The sequence below is a fragment of the Bidens hawaiensis genome, unplaced genomic scaffold, assembly GCF_021521415.1.
Source record: "Bidens hawaiensis isolate Kalapana, Puna unplaced genomic scaffold, B.hawaiensis_p1.1 tig00018002_1, whole genome shotgun sequence".
Classification (NCBI taxonomy): Eukaryota; Viridiplantae; Streptophyta; class Magnoliopsida; order Asterales; family Asteraceae; genus Bidens; species Bidens hawaiensis.
The window spans coordinates 33,834-58,683 of NW_027492716.1; the positions used below are offsets into that span (position 1 = coordinate 33,834).

Below are 24,850 nucleotides of genomic sequence, written 5' to 3' on the forward strand. Positions count from 1 at the left end.
ATTATATTATTTCTCTTCATATTATTCTTGTGGTTCTCCATTACATTATTTACATTACAATTGGCCAAGCATGCATCATGTGTTATGGGTAGTGAATTTTGGATATGAAAAGTGAATGTGTTTTAATATCGAAACATAACTAAAATGTTGATAATAAAAGATAAATTAAAAAACACATTTATAAAGAAACCAGCCTCCTAACAAATGCACTATATTTTTTTAGCAATTTTATGAATTACAAGTTTAGTAAATTACTAATACATTGAAGCCTCGTTGGCTAGCATGATCAAGGTATGTAAAATGTGGTTCTTGCCCAGTAGGGCTAAGAGTTAGAGTGCGTGTTAGTCGTTAAAGAAAAAGTAAATAACTAATATATCATCATCATCATCATCATCGTACTCAGTATATCCCACCAATAGCATAGTTATGGTAGGGTTTGAGAAGAGTAAGATGTAGACAATCTTGCCTCTACCCTGTAGGAATAGAGAAGTTGCTTCCGTTGAGACCTCCGGCTCGATAGTAGTTTTGCATCAAGCCTTGGACATAAGGCACGTAACACTCAACCATCGGGACACCGACTGATTGGTGCATGTACCCTTATCTTTCGGCTATCCATGCCACCACATGATGCCTGATTAACCTTCCGCCGCTTTTAACATTATTTTTATGAGATTAGTAAAATAACGTCAAAATAAATTGATAATTTAAAGTATTTATATTTCAAGTTGAAACTTACTTTTAAGTGCAACCAAAATATTTATAAGTGCAACAAAAAAGTAAATAACTAAAATATTTATAAATTAATAACTAATATATATAGTCACATTTACTATGAGATTTCGTACTTCTGTTCTGTCAACCAAAAGCGACATTGAAAGTGACATGAATTCCATGATATCTTCCACTTTTAATATTTCTTAAATTAAATAGGGTCATGAAAGGTATTACCTTTGATTACGTTAGTCTCAAGATGTGACAACGAAGATTCTGGGAAGATACCATGACATTCATTGTTTGTTTTTACTACGTATACTTTTCTATATTTTACACGACTCAATAAAATTCATACAAATAAAATTAAATTTTATAAAACATTATTTGAAGGTTGTAAAATAACAAAACTTAAAAAGTAACATACTCACAACATGTAAATTGCTATATTTAAATAAATGAATAATGTCCATGTAAATTGCTATATTTAAATAAATGAATAATGTGGCCTCAGAGGGACGGGCTTTTCATAGCTACTGATACATCAAGAACAATGAAAACCACTTAATGCGAATGTTATATTTACGTGTAATACATATGTGTTTAATTGCCTTATATTTTTTAAATTGCAAAACACTATGCACAAATATATATCATGCATCACAAACGCCGTCGTTACAGTTGATGTGTTTACCCTTTAACGTCAGCTATACCGCATTGTGACATCAAGTGGGGCCACATTAAAGGGGAGAGGGGGTTGCTAACTGCTAACATGGTAACTAGCTCTTTAATTGATGAAAGGTGGGCCACCTACTATCAATCAATTAATTAAACTTTTATTTAATATATTTTTATTTTATCTTCTCCACCATTATAACCAGCTAGTTAAAACTAGTTAAACCGCAACGCCAAAATTAACGGATGTGCTGGTTAAAGCCTCTCTGCCTACATTACAATGATGTGACGATTTAACTAGTCATCGACTCATTTCTAGTTAAATCACCGTGACTTACCCCGGAATTTTATTTTATTATATATAATAACAACAATAGTTTTTAACCGCAGTAAAAATATGATTTTAATTTAACCGAGTCACGTAGCCCATTATATTTTCGTGTATCCAAAAACATGTCCTCCTCGTTGGTTTAATTTTAATTTTATCTTCTCTCACAATCCCCAAAATCGAATAATAAATAAACATACAAACCCTAATCCCAATTCTTGTGGCCCACCATTTTGAATGCCACAGTAAGTATATATATATATATATACAAATACAACATGGACTTCATCACGTCAAACCCACCTCTTCATACTCTGCAATTATCATCATCAATTGTACATAACCCGCCTTCCAATTCCAATCACCAATTGTACATAAAACCCTCTTCAGTTTCACCTCCAATGGGCCCGCCGCAGTGCGTGTTGGTCACCGGTGGTGCTGGTTACATCGGCAGCCATACTGTATTGCAGTTGCTGTTAGAAGGGTACAAGACGGTGGTTGTTGATAATTTTGATAACTCGTCTCAAGTTGCCATCAATCGAGTTCAGAAACTTGCTGGTGATTATGGGTCTAATCTGTCTTTTCACCAGGTTACCTTCATTTCATCTTTAATTACTAAATTAACAAACTTTATTCAGTTATTAATTTATTAGTTATCACCCTTTTTTTATTTAATTCTCTTGTTATTTACAATTGAATTTTTACTTTAAATTTACATTTTGTCTTCTGTAACACAATTGATTTGATGCTTACTTTTAAAGATACAGTAAAATTAAGAAACTTTATTTAATTATTACCCTTTTTTTATAAACGGTTTTGTATGTATTGTTTTGTATTTAGTTATTTAAAATTGAATTATTTACTTTAAAATCTACATATTGTCTTCTGTAACTCAATTGATTTGATGCTTACTTAAAAGATACAATCTTTTCAAGCAAAATTAAGAAACTTTATTTAATATTATTAACTGTTTTGTATGTATTGTTTCATATATTTAGTTATTTAGAATTGAAGAAACACTAAGTGAACCCACGGGCAGATTATAGATAATCTGGGGGTTAAGCAATGTTTCCCACGAGGATGAGGTCTAGCAGAGAAGGTTGTTCTTCAGGGGACTTGCAAAACAGACACCGTAAGCTCGTCACTAAGAAGGGGGGGGGGGGGTTCCTCCTTGTGACCACCCTCCGGCGTGAGAATCAGACTAGATTGCTCTGAATATAAGTGTATATTAAGAGATTGCTAGATAAAATTGAGATATCAGATGATGTCATTACCATTCCAAGGTGTTGGAGTATTTATAGCCGAAGGTAGGTTTCCTAGAAGGTACAGCCGGCTGAATAGTATTCCTGTTCTACCAACAGTGGACTACGCACAGGCCATGCTGGTTGGTGGATAGGCTACGGCCAACAGTAACAAGGTCGGCTGTATGTTGTTCCTTTACTGCCGGCTACGCACTGTTCCACCAACTGTAGGCTGCGCACGTCCCATCGTAAGGGTTGGTGAGTAGGCAGCGGCTAATAGTGACAAACAGTACTAGAGGGTGCTCCTCCTCGTATTGTTGTCGGTGAGCTGTCACCCTGTGATTGGTTCATGGGCTGCTTTGGTCAAATTGTCTGTTCCGCCCATACCTTAGTAGGTATAGTACGAAAGACCTTCCAGAAGCATACGGACTGGCTCATTTAGGCGAGAGTATTCCCGCCTTGCTCATTCCTTCATGTGACTACTGAAGTAGCGAATGCCTTGTGCGTGTAGCCTTGCTGTTAGTGCGGGTAGCCTTCCCTGATGGCTTGTGACCACCCTCCGGCGTGAGAATCAGACTAGATTGCTCTGAATATAAGTGTATATTAAGAGATTGCTAGATAAAATTGAGATATCAGATGATGTCATTACCATTCCAAGGTGTTGGAGTATTTATAGCCGAAGGTAGGTTTCCTAGAAGGTACAGCCGGCTGAATAGTATTCCTGTTCTACCAACAGTGGACTACGCACAGGCCATGCTGGTTGGTGGATAGGCTACGGCCAACAGTAACAAGGTCGGCTGTATGTTGTTCCTTTACTGCCGGCTACGCACTGTTCCACCAACTGTAGGCTGCGCACGTCCCATCGTAAGGGTTGGTGAGTAGGCAGCGGCTAATGGTGACAAACAGTACTAGAGGGTGCTCCTCCTCGTATTGTTGTCGGTGAGCTGTCACCCTGTGATTGGTTCATGGGCTGCTTTGGTCAAATTGTCTGTTCCGCCCATACCTTAGTAGGTATAGTACGAAAGACCTTCCAGAAGCATACGGACTGGCTCATTTAGGCGAGAGTATTCCCGCCTTGCTCATTCCTTCATGTGACTACTGAAGTAGCGAATGCCTTGTGCGTGTAGCCTTGCTGTTAGTGCGGGTAGCCTTCCCTGATGGCTTGTATCCGCAGCTGCGGGAACAGGCGGGGTACTTCACCATTGGGAGGCTTTCCCTGCGGGTACAGCTGGCGTACTGCGCGTAAGGTTCTCTGAGCATGGTGGGTCCTGCTGGAGCAGTTGGTCATTGCGCAGACGTCCCTATTCAAGGTGAGTCTTGCGGGTCCAACTGGGCTCTGCTGGGACCTACCTCTTCAAGTCCCCCCAGTCCAATGTTCTTCTCATGAATTATTAATAAGTGAGGTGAACTTTTGGACTTAGCAAGGGGTTTTTGAAAAAGGTTTAGTTTTTAGGTTTTCCGTGGTGATTCTTCCCGCGGTTTTCCTGATGTCACGCAGAAATTCCCGACTTTTCTGCTTGATCTTTGGGTGTGAAGCGGGTAGGTTTGTAACCTCCTCGTACGTCAGGAGCGTTGAGTCCCACTTGTGTGGATTCTCCATGGGGTTTTGGTAGTTTTCAACATACTGATCAATTATGCTAAAACCATCAATCCCGCCATGGAGTTTCGAACAATATAGTTCTCGACGTTCCCGTCATGCGGGGATGTTATTCCCGTTTCCGCAAGCATGGCCCAGAAGATCCTTCTTGGTTTGAATTCCCTGCAGAGTGCTAAGTATGTGAAGGGTTTTGCCTTGACACTGTACCCGCACTTGTCTTACGGTTACTTCACTTCCAAGGTATTCCTGGCGTCAATTCCCTGCGGGTGCTAAGTATGTGAAGGGTTTTGCCTTAACACTGTACCCGCATCCGTCTTACGGTTACTTTGTTGCCAAGGTAAGGGGTATTTTCCCGCTTACTTTTGAATCTTTTTGAATTTTGAATTTTGAAATTCGAAGAGTTGGTGGAAGGATAAGAACAGTCCAAACCTCTGAAACGTCGTGCGACGGTTTCTTCTGACTGTGTCAGGACGTGCAGGAAGTTATGGTGACGTGACAGTACATGGTCATTCCCGACGCTCTTTCAGGCGCGTGGGCGCGATTTTTAGGGCGCGTGGCCGCGAAATTAATGGTATGCGTCCTGTCAACAGCTGTTGCCAGCTTGCTTTTGCCACGTGTCATAGTTTCATTGCACCTTCGTTTTCTCTCTCTTCCGCATTAATTTCATCGCATTAATTGCGATTAGTATATAAAGGGGGCGAGAGTTCTTTGTAATCCACACTTTCATTCTTTTCTTCATCTTCTTTGCGATTTCCGGCGAATACTCACCTTTTCAGGCAAACATTCTCCCGAAATCGTTTTCTTCTTCTTTTACAAGATGTCTCGTGATCTCGAATCTATTGCTGATGACAAGAGTACTGCTGGCGAGTGCCAGTGTGCTCTGCCTGGCGATCTGTATCGTTACGTCGTCAGGAAGTTCATGCTCGAGTCTCTCGAGCCTGAGTTTCCTGAACCCCATCAGACGGTGTACGATGCCCCTAGAGGCAAGATCGGGGTTTATGCTGCATTCTTTGTTTATGGGAATCTTAGGTTCCCATTGACAAAGTTTGTTTACCGTGTCCTTGAGAGGCACGGTGTTCATTTGACCGAGTTGCACCCCATGGCGATCGCCAAGATTCGCCACTTCGAGTGGGTGTGCCGGATTTTGGGCATTGAGCCCTATGTTGATCGCCTGATGACCTTCTACACTTGGAGGTGCATCCAGGGGTGGTATACCCTGACGACCCGAATCAAGGGTTTGAAGATTTGCGCGACCGAGCGCAGTCTTCGCGCGTGGAAGCGGGAGTTCTTCTTCATCTCCGCTCGCGCCATCCCCCTTGCCATGAAGTTTAAGAATGGGCAAGCTCTCCCAAGCCTTCACGCCTCCAACTACCAGGAGGCGGAATGGTTCTCGAAGATATCTCGGGTCCAATCTCCGGTTTACCGGTTTGCGGAGTCCAGGATGTTGATGCTGGGGATGAGCCGAGTGTGGAAGGCTGCCGATGCGCAAAAGATCCCAATCGTCCTCGAATACGATTCGAACTCTGTTCCTTACGGTATGCTTTGTTTCTTTTTGTTGTTTCTGAGTTTCTTCTAACTTCTTTCCTGTTTATTTCAGAGGGGAACGACTTGCAGTCGCTCCTGAACCCGCGGGAAGCTGACGGTCCCGCTCGGATGGGTACTCGCGCTCTAGACGAGAACGAGTTGCCCATCCTAGAACAAACGGCGGATCGGTTCGTGGAGGTCTATCCACTAGGCCACGAGATCCTTAGCGCCAGGCGGCCAGGTAAGGCGCTATTCGACCCTCGACCCCTCAATGTTGAAACCTCTGCTGGAATTCCTTTAATCGTATGTTCTGATGAGGAATCCGCAGATGGTCCTCCGTTGGTGCGGAAGAAGAAGGCTGCCGGCGGGAAGGGGAAGGAGAAGGTAGCCTCCACTGCCGATCCGGTGCCTCGGTCTGATTCGGAGACCGAGAGCGAAGAGGTGGCGGGGAATCCCGGTGGTGATAAGACCACCGCTCCGGAGGCTGCGACTGTCACCTCCGGAGAGCCCAAGAAGACGACGGTGAGCGGCGCAAAGAGGCCGGCTCCATCGGGTTCGTCCCCGCCTCTCCGTACCTTTAGGCTCAAGAAAACCCGTAAGTACAACTTCCTTTAGCTTTTATCTTCATAGTTTTTTCATCATTAATACTTATCTTCTTTGTGCAGGCGTGGATGTTGACGCATTCAAGGGTGGAGCGCAGAGGAGTACCTCCCCGCCAATGACGGTAGGCTTGGTCAGCCTTCCTGAGGCGACGACCTAGGCGCCTGCGCCTGCACCCGCTGGTTCAGTTGCTCACTCCTTTGATCCGATTGTTCCAGCCGAGGTGACTTCACCGCCGGCTGTAAGTGCCATTTTTACGGCATCTTTCACCGAGCCGGCGGTTACTTTTGCTGCGGATTCCGCGGCGGCTGCTACCATGCGCCCGTCATCGGCAACGACGGTCGATCCATCAGGTACGCATGGGGCTTCACGCCAATCTCTGCCACCTTCCCATCTGCCTGACCTCTTGGATGGATTTCCCTTGGGTTCAGGTGATGGGTTCGGCGGCTATCGGCCTGTTATTGACCCTACAGGTGCGTAGGGTTCTTTTGGCCCTTTTTTTTATATCATCTTTTCCTAACTGCTTTATGTTTTTGCAGTGTCGGATTCCAATGAAGTGTATGTTCCACGATGGAACATTCGCCGAGGAACAACCATTCGAACCCCTGTGGAGTGCGTGGAATGGGCTCGTCACGCTGCTCCCAGTGGTGCGTTGGGGGAAGCCATGGCTAGCTACCAGGAGGGTAGGCTAACCAATGAGCTTCGGGTTCTCCTGGCCCGGATGCAGCCGCGCGTCGAGCTGCTTTGTCGTGAAAACGACAAGTTAAAAGCAGCTCGCCTTAAAGAAGTGGCTCAGGCGCGAGCTGTCCGGGAGGAGAACCAAAGGCTTTCCGCATTAGCCGCGGAAAAGGAGAAGGCCTTCAAGGCCCTCGAGGTTGAAGTTCAGGCTCGACTTGAGGCCCGTTCCAAGGCTGCCCAAGCTGTTAATGAACAGCTTCGGCTGGCTAAGGAAACTGCGAGGAACGCAACCGAGAGGGCCACCAAGGCTGAAGCCGTTGCTGAGCCTCTACGCGTGGAGAATGAAGAGCTTAAAGCCAAATTAGAGGCTCTCCAGCAGGCTCATGATGCCTTGGCGATGGAGGACGCTAAGAAGCTTCAAGAAATCCTGGACCAGAGGGGGGTGCTTGACCATACCGAGCGTAAGCTAAAGGGCGTCGAAGAGGCTGCGGCTAAAGATGTGTTGCTTGCCAACCTCAACAGGAGTGAAGCCGAACGCGCCCGTAACGAAGCTCAAGCTGCCCTCCAAGAAGCTCTGGTTGCCAAGGAATGGCTTCTTCGAGAAGCGTTGTCTCAGATAAGTTTAGCTTCATGTCTTCACGCTTTTCTTTGTAAATAGAAAAGGTTCTGATACTTGTATTTTTTCTTTGTAGGTTGTGCATCGGGTCTTCTCAGAGACGTCTTATGACGATGCTATGAGCGCAGCCCTCAACGCTTCTCATGAGGATGGGGAAAAGGCCGGCTTCCTGCTTGGTCTAGGGTTTGTTGAGAAAGGCATCCCGCCTTCCAACTTCCCTTTGTACGATGTGGATACTGAAGCTATTTACGACCAAGCAGTGAACCAGTATGCCGCCTTCCCGCATCCTGTGGTGGAGAAGGTGAACGAAGTCGCTGCTGCTGATGATGGGCTAGCTATTCTTAAAGCCTTCCTTGAACCACCACGCTCTACTGATGGAGCGGGTCCAAGTGGAAGTGGTCCTGAAGCCTGACTCTGAAGATCCCTTTCCACCATTAGCGTAGATTTTTGCTTTTGTATAGCTATTTGTAATATTTGAATTTTGATGAAATAAAGATTGTGTTTGTTCTTTGCCTTGTTTATTTTACGCATGTTTTGATCTTAGTAATTTCTTTAGTACTTAGATAAGTTAACTTTTTAACGTGGTAAATTATAAGTTTGTTTCGCTTCCTCTTTCATGATTGTGCGGGTATGACCGTTACTTACACTTAGTAGGATGGCTTAACTTTACTTATATCTGACCTGCGTGGAAGTTTTCCTCATCTTTTCCTTTGAAATTTTCTAAGTGTTCAGAATAAGTTAACCTTTGAACGTGGTAGATGATAGGTTGAAGTTTTGCTTCCTTGCTCGTGATTGTGCGGGTAAGACCGTCACTTGCACTTACAAGGATGGCTAAACTTTACTTACACCTGACCTGCGTGTAGGTTTTCCTTATTTTTAGCGTTGTGTTTATGCGGGTTTTGCCGCCTTCCACACGTAACGACTTACTTCTTCCCCCATTTATGCGGTGAATACCGGCACTAGTGTGGGAAGTTCATAAGTATAAAGGTAAGGCTATCAACACATTGTGAAAGGAGAATCATTTCCATTAGAAGTGGCTATAGGCCTTTTCTTTACAAATTTGGAATTGATCTACATATAACATTTGCGTAATTGAGCTCCATTCCATGTTCTTGGGATGGGAGTGCCATCGAGCCTTTCGAGCCGGTATGCGCTCTTTCCCATGACTTCTTTGATAATGTATGGCCCTTCCCAGACCGGGGCCAGCTTTCCTGGGCGTTCTTGGTTCGAAGCCTCGTTGTTACGCAGTATGTAGTCTCCTACATTGAAGTTGCAGAGTTTTACCCGCGTGTTGTAGTACTTTTGCATTTGTCGCTTGTAGCTCTCTTCACGCACTGCGGCTAAGTCTCTGCGGTCCTCGGTTAGCATAAGGTCCAACCGTCTTTCGGCATCATTGTCTTCTGGCTGAATCAAGACCCTTGGTGAGGGTAAACCAATTTCGACCGGGACCATGGCTTCAGTGCCATAAGTGAGACTGAACGGGGTTTCTCCCGTATGGGCATTCTTCAGCGTTCTGTTTGCCCAAAGGACGTGTGGAAGCTCGTCCACCCAGCCGGATCTGTGTTCCAAGAGTCTTTTCTTTATGCCTTCGACGATGCTCTTATTTGCTCTTTCCACCTCACCATTACTTTGCGGGTGTGCCACTGAGGTAAAGTGTGGGTGATTTGAAGTTCTTTCAGCCACTGTTGTAGCTTCTTGTCTGCAAAGTTGGTGCCGTTATCGCTCACCAAATTTTGTGGAAGTCCAAAACGACAAATAATAAATTCCCAAATAAATTTTTTGATATTTTTCGCGGTTGTTTGGGCTAAAGGTTTTGCTTCTATCCACTTGGTGAAGTAGTCGATGGCTACCACTAGGAACTGAACATTTCCTGCTGCTGTAGGAAATGGGCCTGTCACATCGATGGCCCACTTCTGAAATGGCCATGAAGAAGTGACTGGAACAAGCTCATTCTTCGGGCGATGCGTGTTGGGTGCGTAAAGCTGGCAAGACCAGCATTTTCTGATGTATGCCAGTGCATCAGTATGCATCCCCGGCCAAAAGTATCCCGCGTTATTTATCTTAGCTACAACAGCGCGGGGACCTGCGTGTACTCCACAGATGCCTTCGTGTACTTCCCTTAGGAGGTAGTCAGCATCTTGGTTGTCCACGCATCTCAAGAGTGGGCCAAGAAAGTTACGCCTGATGTAAGGTATTTTATTATTGGTGTCATCCACGTTTCTGCGCCGGTTTGGATGACACAAATTTCCTTGTGCGGGACCGAAGGTGTCTCGAGGAGTTCAATGCGTATATCCTTTCCTAAGTGGGTGAAGGCTAATGATGCAAGCTTGCTTAACGCATCCGCAGATTTGTTTTCACTTCGCTTGACGTGTATTACTTTGCAGTCGTTGAAATCGCGCATAAGGGATTTTGCTTGTGCGAGGTACAGGGCCATTGTGTCGTTCACGGCCGTGTACGTCCCCGTTGATTTGATTGGCTACTAACATGGAATCCACGTGGGCTTCCAAGTTTTTCACTCCCATCTTACGCGCAATTCTCAACCCAGCCAAGAATGCCTCATACTCGGCTTCGTTATTCGTACTTGGAAAATCCAGTCGAATAGCGTAAGTGTATTCATGGCCTGCTGAGTTGGTTAGTTTTAGCCCTGCGCCTGAACCCTCGTTACTGGCTGCTCCATCAGTGTAGAGTCGCCAGACATCATTGATGTCTTGTGCTGGAGAGGGTTGAGCCTATTCCTGGCACTCTTTTTCCCGCGATGCAGGCACTTCTGCAATAAAGTCGGCCAGAACCTGGCCCTTTATGGCTGGTCTTGGCTTATACTTTATCGCGTATTCCCCCAACTCAATTGCCCATTTGGCTAGGCGTCCCGATAGCTCGGGTTTGCCTAGAACATTTGCAAGTTTGAAGTTAGAGAGAATGGTGATTGGGTGACCCTGGAAATATCGTCTTAACCTGCGTGAAGCGTGTATAAGTGCCAAGACTAATTTTTCGAGGGTAGAGTACCGGGTTTCTACGTCTGTTAGGATACGGCTAACATAATAGATTGGCATCTGGATGCCTTTTCGCTCTACTAGCAGGACTGCCCCGGTTGCTCTATCTGTTGCTGAAAGGTATAGGATTAACTCCTCTCCCGCTTTTGGTGCTGTGAGCGTTGGGAGTTCGATCAAGCGTGACCGAATCTCCTGAAAAGCTGCTTCCGCTTCTGGTGTCCAGCGGAAGTGCGTTTTCTTTAAACAGTTTCTCAACGTTGACACGAAGGGAAATGACTTATCCGCGTGGTTTGCCAAAAAGCGATTAAGTGCCACTAGTCGTCCATTCAGTGTCTGAGCCTGTTTGATGGTAGTAGGTGATTCCATTTTGATAATGGCATCGACCTTTTCAGGGTTCGCTCTGAAGCCATCTTTAGTGACGATGACCCCCAAGAACTTCCCTTCTTCCATTCCAAAGGCACACTTGCTCGGGTTGAGCTTCATGTTTATCTTCCTGAGCGTGTTGAAAGTTTCTTCGATGTCTTTCAACATCGCTTCTGGGTTTGTGCTTTTGATGACCAAGTCATCCATGTAGACTTCCAAGTTCCTCCCAATTTGGGAATGAAACTCTTTGTCCATCAGGCGTTGGTATGTGGACCCGGCATTCTTAAGTCCGAATGGCATCATTTGATAACAAAATGTGCCATCGGGCGTCCGAAAAGCGGTTTTGTCCTGATCATCAACGGCCATGTGGATTTGATGGTACCCCTTATACGCGTCCAGGAAGCATTTAAGGCGGAACGGTGCCAACGAATCCACCTTAAGATCAATTTCAGGTAACGGATAACAATCTTTGGGGCATGCTTTGTTCAAATCCTTGAAATCTATGCACATGCGCCATTGTTTGTCATTCTTCGTTACCATAACGGGATTTGCAACCCAAGTTTGATATCTACTAACGCGTACGATGCCTGCGTCAAGGAGTTCCTTGACTTGGGTTCTACACGCGTTAGTTTGTTCTGGCCCCATTACTCTGCGCTTTTGTACGATCGGCGTAACAGCCGGATCGCATTTGAGCTTATGCTCTGCCTTACTTCGGGGTACACCAGTCATGTCAGCTGGTGTCCATGCGAAGATGTCAGCGTTTTTTTGTAATAAACGCTTGAGTAAGGTGCGTGTGGGATCAACAATTGTTGGGCCAATGGTGACGGCCTGGTCAGGGTACTTGCCGTTGAAGGCCCATCTTTCTGGTTCGGTGATGGTTGGTTTAGCCATCTTTGGTTTGGGTTTAGATGAGACAGATGCGATGCATACCTGGGGAATGCCGGTGATCATCGCTACACCCTCAGCTGTTGGCCATCCCATCATGCCGTGGACTGAGGATACCACGGCGTTGAATCTTGCCATCCCGTCTCTCCCGAAGAGGATGTCGTATGTGTGGTGTGGCTTCCTCATCACGACAAAGTCCACATCTTCTGTGCGGGAGTGTTTCCCATCCGTAAGAGTGACAGGGAAAGATAGGATACCCAGGGGGGTGTTTGTGCTGCCATCAAACCCTTCCATCGAGGCGCAGATTGTTTCCAGGCGTTTCTTGTCTTCGTCATCTAGCTTGTCAAAGAACTGCCTGTACATCACCGTCGACGAGGCGCCGTTGTCAGCAAGAGTGCGGGAGGTGATGTAGTGCCCCAGCTGGCTTTTGATGACGATAGGGCCTTCTTTGCTGGGTCCTCCTGGCACTCGCGGGAAGCGCACCTCAGCTTCCTTCCACGCACATGGTTCTATCGTTCGCCTTTTTCTTCCTCTGATATTACCATGAACCATGTTGATGCTGATGTCAACGGGCTTTCGTCCGTTGCCTCGGTAACGGTTGTCGTTCCGTCCTCCCTTCTTGATTGATGCCACCAGGTGTGCCAGTCTTCCATCCTTGACGAATGCTTCAATAATATCCTTCAAGGATGTACACTCTTCCGTACTATGACCTTTTGTCCCGTGGAAGTCACAGGATTTACTCTGATCCGCATTAGGTCGCTGCCGGATCATTGGGGCTTTCGGCCATGGTAGCTTTTCAGTGGCAAATATCTCCGTGACGCTTTTGGTGAGTGGCGTCCACCGGTGCTTTTGGCTTGAAGGGTGTGTGTGATTTCTTCCGCCAACAAGAGGGTGAGAGCTGGATGAGGTGTCAAAGTTTACCCTTGACTGCCAGATACCTAGCTTCCTCTTTTTGCTCTGCCGGGCGATCCGAACATTGTTCTCTCTTGTCCTCTGCGTGTAGAGGTGTGTACTCTGGGGAAGATCCCTTCCCAGTTGCTTTTCCGTCTCGGCAAAGCGCTTTGCCGCCGTCATGATGGCATCCCATGTTGATGGCATGCCATCCTTACCCGTTAATGTGCGGATAAGCTCTGGGTATTCGGCGCCTTGGATGAAAGCGGCGCGAACAAGATCTTCACTTATGCTGCCGAGACTTAGCTTTTTGGAGTTGAAGCGGGTGATGAAGTCTAGTAAAGATTCATCCTCCTCTCTCACGCAGTTGAGGATCGTCCACTGTTCTTCAGTATATTTCCTTTGTTGGCTGAAGTGCTGGCTGAACTTGTTCTGAAAGTCCGCCCAGTCATATATGTGGTGGACCGGTAAACGATCGAACCATGCCCTGGCCGCTCCAACCAGAGTCATCTGGAACATATAACACCAATTGGGTTCCGTCCAGTTACTGACGGTTGCCCCCGCAATGAATCTGTTCAAGTGGTCGTCTGGTTCGGATAGACCATCATAAGTGCCAATGTTGTTCATTTGTTTGGCACTTCTCGGGGCGATTGCTTCCGCAATGTCCCTTGCGAACTTTGACTTTCCTGCATTTGTAGCAGTTGGCCTAAAGGTTTTGGAGAAGTCACGCGGGTTTCTCTCCGCATTCGTGGGTTTAAAAGCTTCCCCAAAATTCCTTTTCGGCTGGAAGTCCGTTTCCTTACGCTTCCCTTTCGCCTTATGGCGAGGGTTTGCGTCGGTATCGGATTCTTCCCCCTCGTCGTCTGAGTACTCGTACTCGCTGTTCATATTGAGATGTTGGCGAGTACTGCCGAATTCGTCAGCCTGTTGAACTGAACGCAAGCGTTCATCCAATTCAGCTTGGAACTCTCTCTGACGTGCTTCGGCCCACGCCTTCACTTGATCTAGTGTTTGGCGAGGGACCCTCGTTCGTTTTTCCAACTGGGCATCGGTGAACCCCAGTGGAATATTTACTGCACTTGCCCCGGCTTGGGTAGTCGGGGTAGTGTTCGTAAGATTTGTATAACCGCCGGTGTTCCCCCAAGTTGCTGGGGTTGTGGTTACCGGGGTTTCTTGGTCGGTTACTGGCCTTAGGACCGGAGTAACGTTAACCATTTCTTCAGAAATTTTGAAAAAACTAAATTAGTTCTAGCTTTTAAGCACGGATGGCGCCAATGAAGAAACACTAAGTGAACCCACGGGCAGATTATAGATAATCTGGGGGTTAAGTAATGTTTCCCACGAGGATGAGGTCTAGCAGAGAAGGTTGTTCTTCAGGGGACCTGCAAAACAGACACCGTAAGCTCGTCACTGAGAAGGGGGGGGGGGTTCCTCCTTGTGACCACCCTCCGGCGTGAGAATCAGACTAGATTGCTCTGAATATAAGTGTATATTAAGAGATTGCTAGATAAGATTGAGATATCAGATGATGTCCTTACCATTCCAAGGTGTTGGAGTATTTATAGCCGAAGGTAGGTTTCCTAGAAGGTACAGCCGGCTGAATAGTATTCCTGTTCTACCAACAGTGGACTACGCACAGGCCATGCTGGTTGGTGGATAGGCTACGGCCAACAGTAACAAGGTCGGCTGTATGCTGTTCCTTTACTGCCGGCTACGCACTGTTCCACCAACTGTAGGCTGCGCACGTCCCATCGTAAGGGTTGGTGAGTAGGCAGCGGCTAATAGTGACAAACAGTACTAGAGGGTGCTCCTCCTCGTATTGTTGTCGGTGAGCTGTCACCCTGTGATTGGTTCATGGGCTGCTTTGGTCAAATTGTCTATTCCGCCCATACCTTAGTAGGTATAGTACGAAAGACCTTCCAGAAGCATACGGACTGGCTCATTTAGGCGAGAGTATTCCCGCCTTGCTCATTCCTTCATGTGACTACTGAAGTAGCGAATGCCTTGTGCGTGTAGCCTTGCTGTTAGTGCGGGTAGCCTTCCCTGATGGCTTGTATCCGCAGCTGCGGGAACAGGCGGGGTACTTCACCATTGGGAGGCTTTCCCTGCGGGTACAGCTGGCGTACTGCGCGTAAGGTTCTCTGAGCATGGTGGGTCCTGCTGGAGCAGTTGGTCATTGCGCAGACGTCCCTATTCAAGGTGAGTCTTGCGGGTCCAACTGGGCTCTGCTTGGACCTACCTCTTCAAGAATTGAATTTTTACTTTAAATTTACATATTGTCTTCTGTAACTCAATTGATTTGATGCTTACTTTTAAAGATGCAGTCTTTTCTAGCAAAATTAACAAACTTTATTTAATTTAATTATTACCCTTTTTTATTAACTGTTTTGTATGTATTGTTTCATATATTTAGTTATTTTCAATTGAATTTTTGCTTTAAATCTACATATTGTCTTATGTAACTCAATTGATTTGATGCTTACTTTTAAAGATACAAACTTTATTTAATTATTACCCTTTTCTTTTTTAACTTTAGTTATTTCCAATTGAATCTTTACTTCAAATTTACATTTTGTCTTCTGTAACTTTAAATTTCCCTTTTCCCAGTTTTTGGTTTTAAGTTAAGTCTTTTCAAGCAAAATTAAGAAACTTTATTCATGTATTACTCTTTTTTTAGCTGTCTTGTATGTATTGTTTTGTTTTATATTTAGTTATTTACAATTGAATTTTAACTTTAAATTTACATTTTGTCTTCTATAACTTGATTGTTTAGATGCATACCTTCCTAAAGATTTAAGCTTGTTTTGGATTTAAAAAAAAATTGTGCTGATTTAAATGGTAATTAAGTGATGTAGCGTGTTAAACTCGAATATGAATGTACATTTGAGGCTAGAAAGTTGAGTGTTTAATACAATCTCTTCAATTGTTAGGCTAACAACCAAACATAATAAAGTGGTTCATAGTTTTTTTAGAGCTTCTGGATTTATTTATTTATTTTTATTTTTACCTTTTTTGCTAAAAATGTGTGGACTTTGATTTGCTGTCACAGCATGATCATGTCTGTTGTTATCTTTTAGGTGTAATAAGATCTGCAGAGAAGTGAATCTTATAAGCTTTGTCTAATTCAATTAAAGTGACTTAACATTGATAATATTTGCCATGTTGGATGAGTGTTAAATGAAATTGTTTATGCTTTATGTCAATGTAGATGGATATCAGGAACAAGCCTGCATTAGAGGAGCTTTTTTCATCCACAAAGTATATTAATTAATTACACTCTTTACAAACTGTTCTTACATCTTGCACTTTAGTATTTAATGAATTAAATTATATAATCTGATGTGTATGCAGGTTTGATGCTGTTATTCATTTTTCTGGATTAAAAGCAGTTGGTGAAAGTGTGAAGAAACCCTTGCTGTATTACGACAATAATGTCGTTGGTACTTTAACTCTATTGGAAGTTATGGATGCCTATGGATGTAAAAAGTTACCTAATTATTATTTGTTCTTCGTAAACCTGTTTTTTAAAAACTTAAAAGGCTGATCTGTTATAAAACATGCTATTCAGCTTGTGTTTTCATCATCTGCAACGGTTTATGGCTGGCCGAAAGAGGTACCCTGCACCGAAGAGTTTTCTTTATCTGCAGCTAACCCGTACGGGCGTACCAAGGTACAAAGCGGTCAACCTTGTATTTGTTTGGTCAACCCAAAGTATTATTATGGACTAATGAATAAATAATCAATCAATCTTTGCAGCTGAGATTGAGGAGATATGCCAGGATTTATATGCTTCAGATAATAGATGGAAAATAATATTATTGCGGTACTTTAACCCTGTTGGTGCACACCCTGGTGGTGACATCGGTGAGGACCCACGTGGGGTCCCCAATAATCTTATGCCATTTGTCCAGCAAGTAGCTGTTGGTAGGTTACCTACACTTCGAGTGTTTGGAACTGATTACTCAACTAAAGATGGAACAGGGGTATGCTTGTAATTCTTACTTAAATATTTTATAACTTCGTAGAAATTGATCTTGATATTGTGTTTTACAATTTGATTTTCAGGTACGGGATTATATTCATGTTGTAGATCTAGCAGACGGACACACTGCTGCATTGAAGAAACTCTCAGACCCTGACACAGGTGTGTCTCTATCTTCCCTTGTTGAAAATTGCATGAAAACGTTGAAATTTAAATAAAGAGCATAGTTTATTTGCATAATTTTGAATTTCACACCGTGTTTGACTTTTGACTTTGACTGACTGTTGTATACTTTGTAGGTTGCGAAGCGTACAACTTGGGAACGGGTAAAGGCACATCTGTTTTGGAGATGGTAGCGGCTTTTGAAAAGGCATCAGGAAAGGTATTATGAGCTTGAAATATGTTTTTATTTTTTTACCCTAAAATGTTTCCGAATCTTGTGGCTGTTTATTTTATGCACTATCGGTTATATATAATATCTGAATCTTGATATTGTTTGTTACAGAAAATTCCTCTTGTAATGTCTGACCGACGACCTGGTGATGCTGAGGTGGTATATGCATCGACAGAAAAGGCTGCACGCATGTTGAACTGGAAGTAAGTAAAGGAAAACATAGGCCCAATCGATTTTGACTTTTGAGATTATGCTGATCCATTGGCATGTTAATTGCAGGGCGAAATATGGAATAGATGAGATGTGCAGAGATCAGTGGAACTGGGCCAGTAAGAACCCGTACGGTTATTTAACGAAAGAGGAAGACAAACAAAAGTATAAATGAAAACTGGACGGGTTTTCATTCAGATTCTATGGCAGTATTTATTTATGTGGTTACTATGCGTCATTAGTTCATGAATCTTCCAAAATAGCGTAATCAGGTCTAGTATTATGAGTGATGTGTTCTTAGTTCTTTCGTTATTTCTGTAATTAGTAGCTGGTTTTTTTTTCTGGTGTTTATATAGATATCAAGGTAGTGGGGCTAACGCAGAAAGAACAAATAAATTTGCATATTGAACATTGGTATGGTATTTGTGCAGCAATCTGTTCTTTTATTCATTATATTAAAATTATTTCAGTAAAGATACATGCTTTCTGCATCTATTCTTTTGCTCTACTGTTTTGGGTTGGTGTCTTTTATAGTTTTATGTTGTTTCCATGTTCTGTTTTATGGGTATGACTTATGAGTGGTTATCTACCTAATTACACTATTTTAGACCATAAGTCAAAATACAGGTGAGGAAGGCCCATTGGGCTTGGTCTAGATCGGTTGGGCTCGTTTAGCCCATTTCATTCTAAACCGGTCACATTCAGTCTTAGTAAAAAGATTACTACTAAATTCTTTTGGCATGAGTATAACAAGTGAGATTATTATTACTTTTCTTATCTTACTCTTAGGTTAGATGGGTGTCAATCGTATCGGGTTGAATTCTTTCAACCCGAACACAACCCCATATTTTTATTTGAATCAAAACCATTACTAACCACACATGACTGATTTCACCTTTATCAAGTTGTAAAAGTGTTAATCGAGTTCGTATCTTGTAAAAATGGGTTAAACGGGTTTACTCAACAAGACCCATGTAGTAAACAATTCAACCCGAATACTACTCATTATTTTTTACACGGATTAGATATGCCAACCCAAAACTGATTGTTTTGGTTTCATGTTTCGGGTCATTTTATGTTTTTAATGTACGATGTGTTGGAATGTACGAGACAGACTACTACTAGTTTGACTTGTGAAATCATAGGTTATGCCGGTTTTATTTGTTTTTAGCCATGTTCCTACTGTTATCTAATTAACAATATATTGCAAGTCATTGATATTGATGTTTACAAAGTACTAATAACCTGGTTGGCACTCAACACATCAACATCAAACCAACTACAAAATTACATCAACAAAAATACAAGTGTAATTCTATTGAATAAATCTGTACACGCGCTTTCGATATGAATAGAAAAGCATAAAACAGTAAACAAGACAAATGCATGCAGACTTCAACTTCAAAAAATGATAGAATATGTTCTTTTAAATCTAGTTCTGGTTTTATATAATATGAAAAATACTATGTTTCTAAATCAATATAATTAAGCAGTTTTAAGACATGACAAAGTTTTACTTGGTTTGGATTCAAAATTGTGTCGCGACTCGTAGATGGGTTTTCGAGAGTGTTCTATTAAGCAATTAATTATAATTATAAACAAATTGATTAGGACTTCCACTTACTAGTTTTGGGTTAATTTTTTGATCCCTGATTTGCTTTCTAACACAACTCACTGCAAGGCGAGCCCAATTTTCGAAATTTGTTTTGACCTAAATCATAGTGATAGTTTTTTAAAAACGACCCACTTTGATCCGAATTCACTTTAAGTTGGATATGCTTTGAGTTTTGACCCGTTGCCTGATCCGACACACATGCTTGACAATATTAATATACATGAGCAATTAAACTTGTAAAATATGTTTCATCCTGATTAATATTTTTAATACCCCACATTAAAAGTTCAAAAGGTAAAAAAAAAAAAAAACTTTAATGACTTGAATGTTATAAAATATGCATTTACATAAAAAAATGCATATGAAAAAGTATTGTAAACATGACTGAAATCAAAATATTATAAATATTATAAAGAGATGTCCAGCTGATTTGTGTGTAACATTATCACTCTAGAATAGCATAATAAACTCTAAAAAGTAAAAACAAAGAATAATCAATATCCTAATAAATAAAAGTGCATTTATTCCATGAAAAATGAAAAAAAAATATGGACATTATTGATATACATACAACCTCAAAAGAAGGTTTTTTACTCAATATACATTACCTCAATAGGGTTGGTTAGTAACGTATTGGTTAGCACCTCCCTGAAATATAAACAACTCTCACAAAATAACAAAATTTAAATTTGACACTAAGTTGATATTTAAGGAAAAAGAAAAAAGAATCTTCAAATTTACAAAAACAAAGCATATTGGTGTCCATATGTAGAGGCCTCTTTGTACTTAAATTCCACCTATATAAATTATTTAATCCAGTCTTATTGCATATATATGTGTGTTATAAGAACACAAGCCTCCTGCAATGGAGAATTTGATCAGCTTAGTGAACAAAATACAGAGAGCATGCACAGCATTGGGTGATCATGGTGAAGCAGCTTCATTGCCTACTCTATGGGACTCTTTGCCATCCATTGCTGTTGTTGGTGGTCAGGTTAATTATTCATCAAATACTCAATTTACCATCTTTAGTTTTGCTATTAGATAACTGAAGATTTTTCGTTTTCTGTTAAATATTCGCAGAGTTCAGGGAAATCTTCCGTTTTAGAAAGCGTTGTCGGCAAAGACTTCTTGCCAAGAGGATCAGGTTTATCTTTTTAATTATTTGATCAAAATCTTGAAGATAAAATATATAATTTAACATATTTGTTCTATGTATGCAGGCATCGTTACTCGACGGCCACTTGTGTTGCAGCTTCATAAGATAGATAAAGGCCAAGAATACGCAGAATTCATGCACCTTCCATCAAAAAAGTTTTATGATTTCGGTATAAGCTTACTTCGTAAATAATGGGTTGGGTTAGATTGACTTGTAAACACCTTTGTTTATATTTTTTTACATTTTCTATAAATAGTTGGTTTGTTGGTTATACTGTTATAGTTATAATTATAATACTGTTTAAGATAATCTATATATTTGAATACAAATATACAATGATCTAGGAGGTGTTATGCATATAATGTTTTTTGAGAACTAGTGATAAAATTGTGGTGATTTTGAAATGTGTAGCTGCTGTGAGAAAAGAGATTTCAGACGAGACTGATCGTGTAACAGGCCAAACGAAACAAATTTCAAGTGTCCCGATTCATCTAAGTATCTATTCTCCAAAAGGAATGTTTTAAAAAAAAAAAAAAACTCGACACTGTTGCAATGTATCTTTTACCTATAACATAGACCTATAATTTAGAAAGAATCATAATGAGATTTGTAATCTTGACAGTGGTCAACTTGACTTTGGTTGACCTTCCGGGCCTTACAAAAGTTGCAGTTGGTAAGTACATCCAAAGCAAAATCAAGTGACCTGAAATAAGTTAAGTTCTAATTTAAAATCTTGAACATTTGTAGACGGTCAATCCGAAGGGATCGTACAAGATATTGAGAATATGGTCCGCGCCTACATTCAAAAGGTGGATTATAAATTTAGTTACTGAAAAATACGTATTCATTTAATTTCATTCGTTTAACTGGATTTTGTTAATGCAGCCAAACTGCATTATCTTGGCAATTTCACCTGCTAATCAAGATCTTGCCACATCAGATGCGATTAAAATGTCGCGTGAAGTGGACCCCACAGGTACCAAATATGCAAATTGTTAAACATAATCAAGTTATAATGAAAGTCAAAGTTATGATCTTTAAAGTTGACATGCCTCTTTAGGAGAAAGAACAATTGGAGTGTTGACCAAAATTGACTTGATGGATAAGGGTACCGATGCAGTTGATGTAAGTTATTCTCGAATGATACTTTGATCGGCTTTAACTTTTTTGAACATGTTTTAATATTTTCTTGATATTTTAGATATTAGAAGGAAAGTCTTACAGGCTGAAGTTCCCGTGGGTCGGGATTGTTAACCGTTCGCAACAAGATATTAATAAACGGGTCGATATGACATCCGCTAGACGTAAAGAAAGGGAGTACTTTTCTACCAGCAAAGAATACAAGCATCTAGCTTCAAGAATGGGCTCTGAATATCTTGCTAAAATGCTCTCAAAGGTTAAAAAATCTTTATATATTAAAACCGTACTTGTTCTTGAAATGAATATTTTAGTTAATAACTTGATATATGATTTCATTTGCTCTTTCAGCATTTGGAGGGCGTGATTAAATCGCGCATTCCAGGTATTCAGTCGTTAATAAACAAAACTTTAGCTGAACTAGAAGCTGAATTGAGCCATCTTGGAAAGCCTATATCTACTGATGCTGGTGTAAGTTTTCGGTCACGTTTATTTTATAAAAATATTATGGAACTATTTTAGTTGGTATTGATGATTCAGTACGAAAATGCAGGGAAAGTTACTTTTGATAATGGATATATGCCGGGCATTTGATCATATATACAAAGAACATCTAGACGGGATGTAAGTTTATGATCCTTAACCACTCACAATTTTAACTCGTTTAGTAGAAAAATGGGCCGATTTGGGTTAAGTATTTTTCATAACGGGTCAAACGGGTAAAGGTTGATGAATAGGAAACGGGTCGAAAGCCACCAAAAGTGTACTTTTAATTCATGTAACCTTCTAAATTGCTTTATTCAGAAAATTTGAATAGCATTTTAATAATATGACTTTTGTAATTATTATTGTCAACATATAAGCAAGAGTAAATTACATTTTCCAGCATTTATGCATAGGGTAACTTGCGGATCGTGTCCTTTAACTTCTATAAATACAATAAACATCCCTGAAGCTCATATGTTGTCACACTTTTCGTTAGCTGGTGTTAACCTTTTCTGTTGTTTTTTTTTAATTTGACCATTTTGCCCTTACAACTAAAGGACAATACGTGTAATTTTTACATAAGTAAAGGATGAAAACAATAATCTACCTACAAATAATTAAAAAAAATGTAAAGTGGTTTGGGTCAACCCGGCCCGTTTTGATAAAAAAAACTCATTTTGACTCGTGTCTCGCCCGTTTTTCCACTTCTAAATCTTATTGTTCTTATTTTGTAGGCGATCGGGAGGAGATAAAGTATACCATGTTTTTGAAAGCGAGCTGCCTTCGGCTCTAAGGAATTTAAAGTTTGACAAGCAGTTATCTTTGGAGAATATCAAAAAACTAATCACCCAAGCTGATGGATATCAACCACATCTTATAGCTCCTGAACAAGGATATCGTCATATTATTGAATCTTCATTGGTTACCATCAAAGGGCCCGCTGAGGCCACTGTTAACGTGGTAACTCAAAAAACAAACCTTTTATGTAGATGCAGCATAATGAACAGGTTGAATAACGGGTCAAAAACTAGTCTGGACTGGACTGCAACAGGTCATTTTTGTACTGGTCAAAACGGGCCGGTGCCGTTTGACCATGTTCTGTTTGACCACATTTTTTTTGGTTTGACCCGTTTGACCATGTGCTGTTTTTGGTTTGACCCGTTTGACCATGTTCTATTTTTTTTATTTAACCCGCTTGAGATAAACACTTTTTTAATTTTTCTAATATTGGTTTTGGAAAAGAAGTTAACTTTTCAAGATTTTAGGTTGATATCATCTTAAAGGAGCTGGTTCGAAAAGCCATGAGCGAGACAATGGTGTGTGTTTTACTTTCTTGTAGCAGTTTCTTGTTCTTTCTATAAAAAAGGCTATTTTTTTTATAAAAAGATTGTCATCTTTTTTGGTCAGGAGCTAAAGCAGTACCCGAGTTTAAGAAAAGAAGTAGAACGGGCTGCAAACGAGTCACTCGAAAGAATGAAAACCGAAAGTGGAAAGGCCACACTTATGCTTGTTGACATGGAATGCTGCTATTTGACTGCTGACTTTTTCCGGAACCTTCCTCAAGAAGTCGAGAAAGGCGGGAACCCGACACAATCCATTTTTGATAGATATAACGAGGCGTACCTTCAACGAATTGGTGAGCTAGCGGTTTTATTAATATTCTAATTTTGTGAGTCCTAATACTAGGAATATGAAAACAGGTACCACAGTGTTGCAGTCTGTGAATATGGTTCTTTCACGCTTGGTTAACTCGATTCCTAAATCCGTGGTTCATTGTCAAGTGCGTGAAGCTAAACTCAGCTTACTCGACCATTTCTTCGCTGAGTTGGGTCGGAAAACTGTAAGTCACTCATTGTCTACTATTTAACATGTTGCCAACTATAAGTGTTGCATAAGTCATGATGGGTTGACTTGAAAGATTTTTATAGTTCAAATAGGGTGTCTCCGAGAACCCTTAACACTTTCCATTTAACCAAAGAGTCATTTTGTAGACTTTTGTGTTAAAACAAAATTATATGTAAAATATAAATTTGAAATTTTTAATAATTATGGGCCTCTCGAAAGAGTGGGCCTGGGTCCGTCGCCCTCCCATTGGGCCGGGCCTGATGTTCAAAAAAACTTTTTTTTTATAAACAAATTATCAAAGCTAATTTTTTTTTTACTTATTTGCAGCCAAGTCAGTTATCCAAGCTGTTGGATGAAGATCCTTTGATCATGGAGAGGCGTTCGTCGTTGACGAAGAGATTGGAGTTATATAGAAGTGCGCAAACGGAGATTAATGGAGTTTCATGGTGATAAATTGAAAAGGGGACATGAAAATTTGTTATTTGTGTCTCAAGTTCTTTGCATTTATATATGTTTGTTACTTATATGATTTTAGAACAAAAAGAATCAGTTGCTATGCGCGAAGTGCAAAGTAATTTGGTTTTCTATTTATGATAATAGTGATTTAATTGTTATTATATCTAATTTTGTAGTATTAATGTATTATTATATATATTTGATAAACGTTAGATGTTACTTGCATGTTTAATGTATAATAAAATGTGAATAGAGAGTTTTTATTGAAAATCATGCATTCACTTATATTTTGGTCAAATATAAATATAATATTATAGATAAATTCAGCGAGTTGTATTGTTGCATAAATATTTTATGTATCACGGTTAAAGTAGTAAGAATATAAATGTTTATGTAATCCACTTGTTTATCTATTTATATACATTATGGAATACGGCCAATTTTATATATCCGCATCTAAACTTGTA

General features: G+C 41.2%; 2 protein-coding genes across 2 annotated transcripts; both read left to right on the forward strand.

Moving 5' to 3' along the window:
- The first annotated feature begins 2,115 nt into the window (after positions 1–2,115).
- Positions 2,116–18,140, forward strand: LOC143555130 (UDP-glucose 4-epimerase GEPI48-like). Its single transcript, XM_077044747.1, has 9 exons — positions 2,116–2,304; positions 16,308–16,357; positions 16,451–16,610; positions 16,668–16,779; positions 16,856–17,082; positions 17,165–17,243; positions 17,381–17,463; positions 17,587–17,678; positions 17,755–18,140. Exons 1-9 carry the CDS (start codon positions 2,116–2,118, stop codon positions 17,858–17,860), a joined length of 1,098 nt encoding a protein of 365 aa, XP_076900862.1. The 3' UTR covers positions 17,861–18,140.
- A 2,025-nt stretch (positions 18,141–20,165) lies between these two features.
- On the forward strand, positions 20,166–24,428 carry LOC143555131 (dynamin-related protein 5A-like). Its single transcript, XM_077044748.1, has 16 exons — positions 20,166–20,294; positions 20,384–20,447; positions 20,524–20,628; positions 20,871–20,976; positions 21,065–21,132; positions 21,207–21,268; positions 21,345–21,435; positions 21,520–21,584; positions 21,661–21,855; positions 21,948–22,067; positions 22,150–22,220; positions 22,817–23,042; positions 23,348–23,398; positions 23,490–23,718; positions 23,783–23,922; positions 24,255–24,428. Exons 1-16 carry the CDS (start codon positions 20,166–20,168, stop codon positions 24,375–24,377), a joined length of 1,845 nt encoding a protein of 614 aa, XP_076900863.1. The 3' UTR covers positions 24,378–24,428.
- Positions 24,429–24,850: the final 422 nt, after the last annotated feature.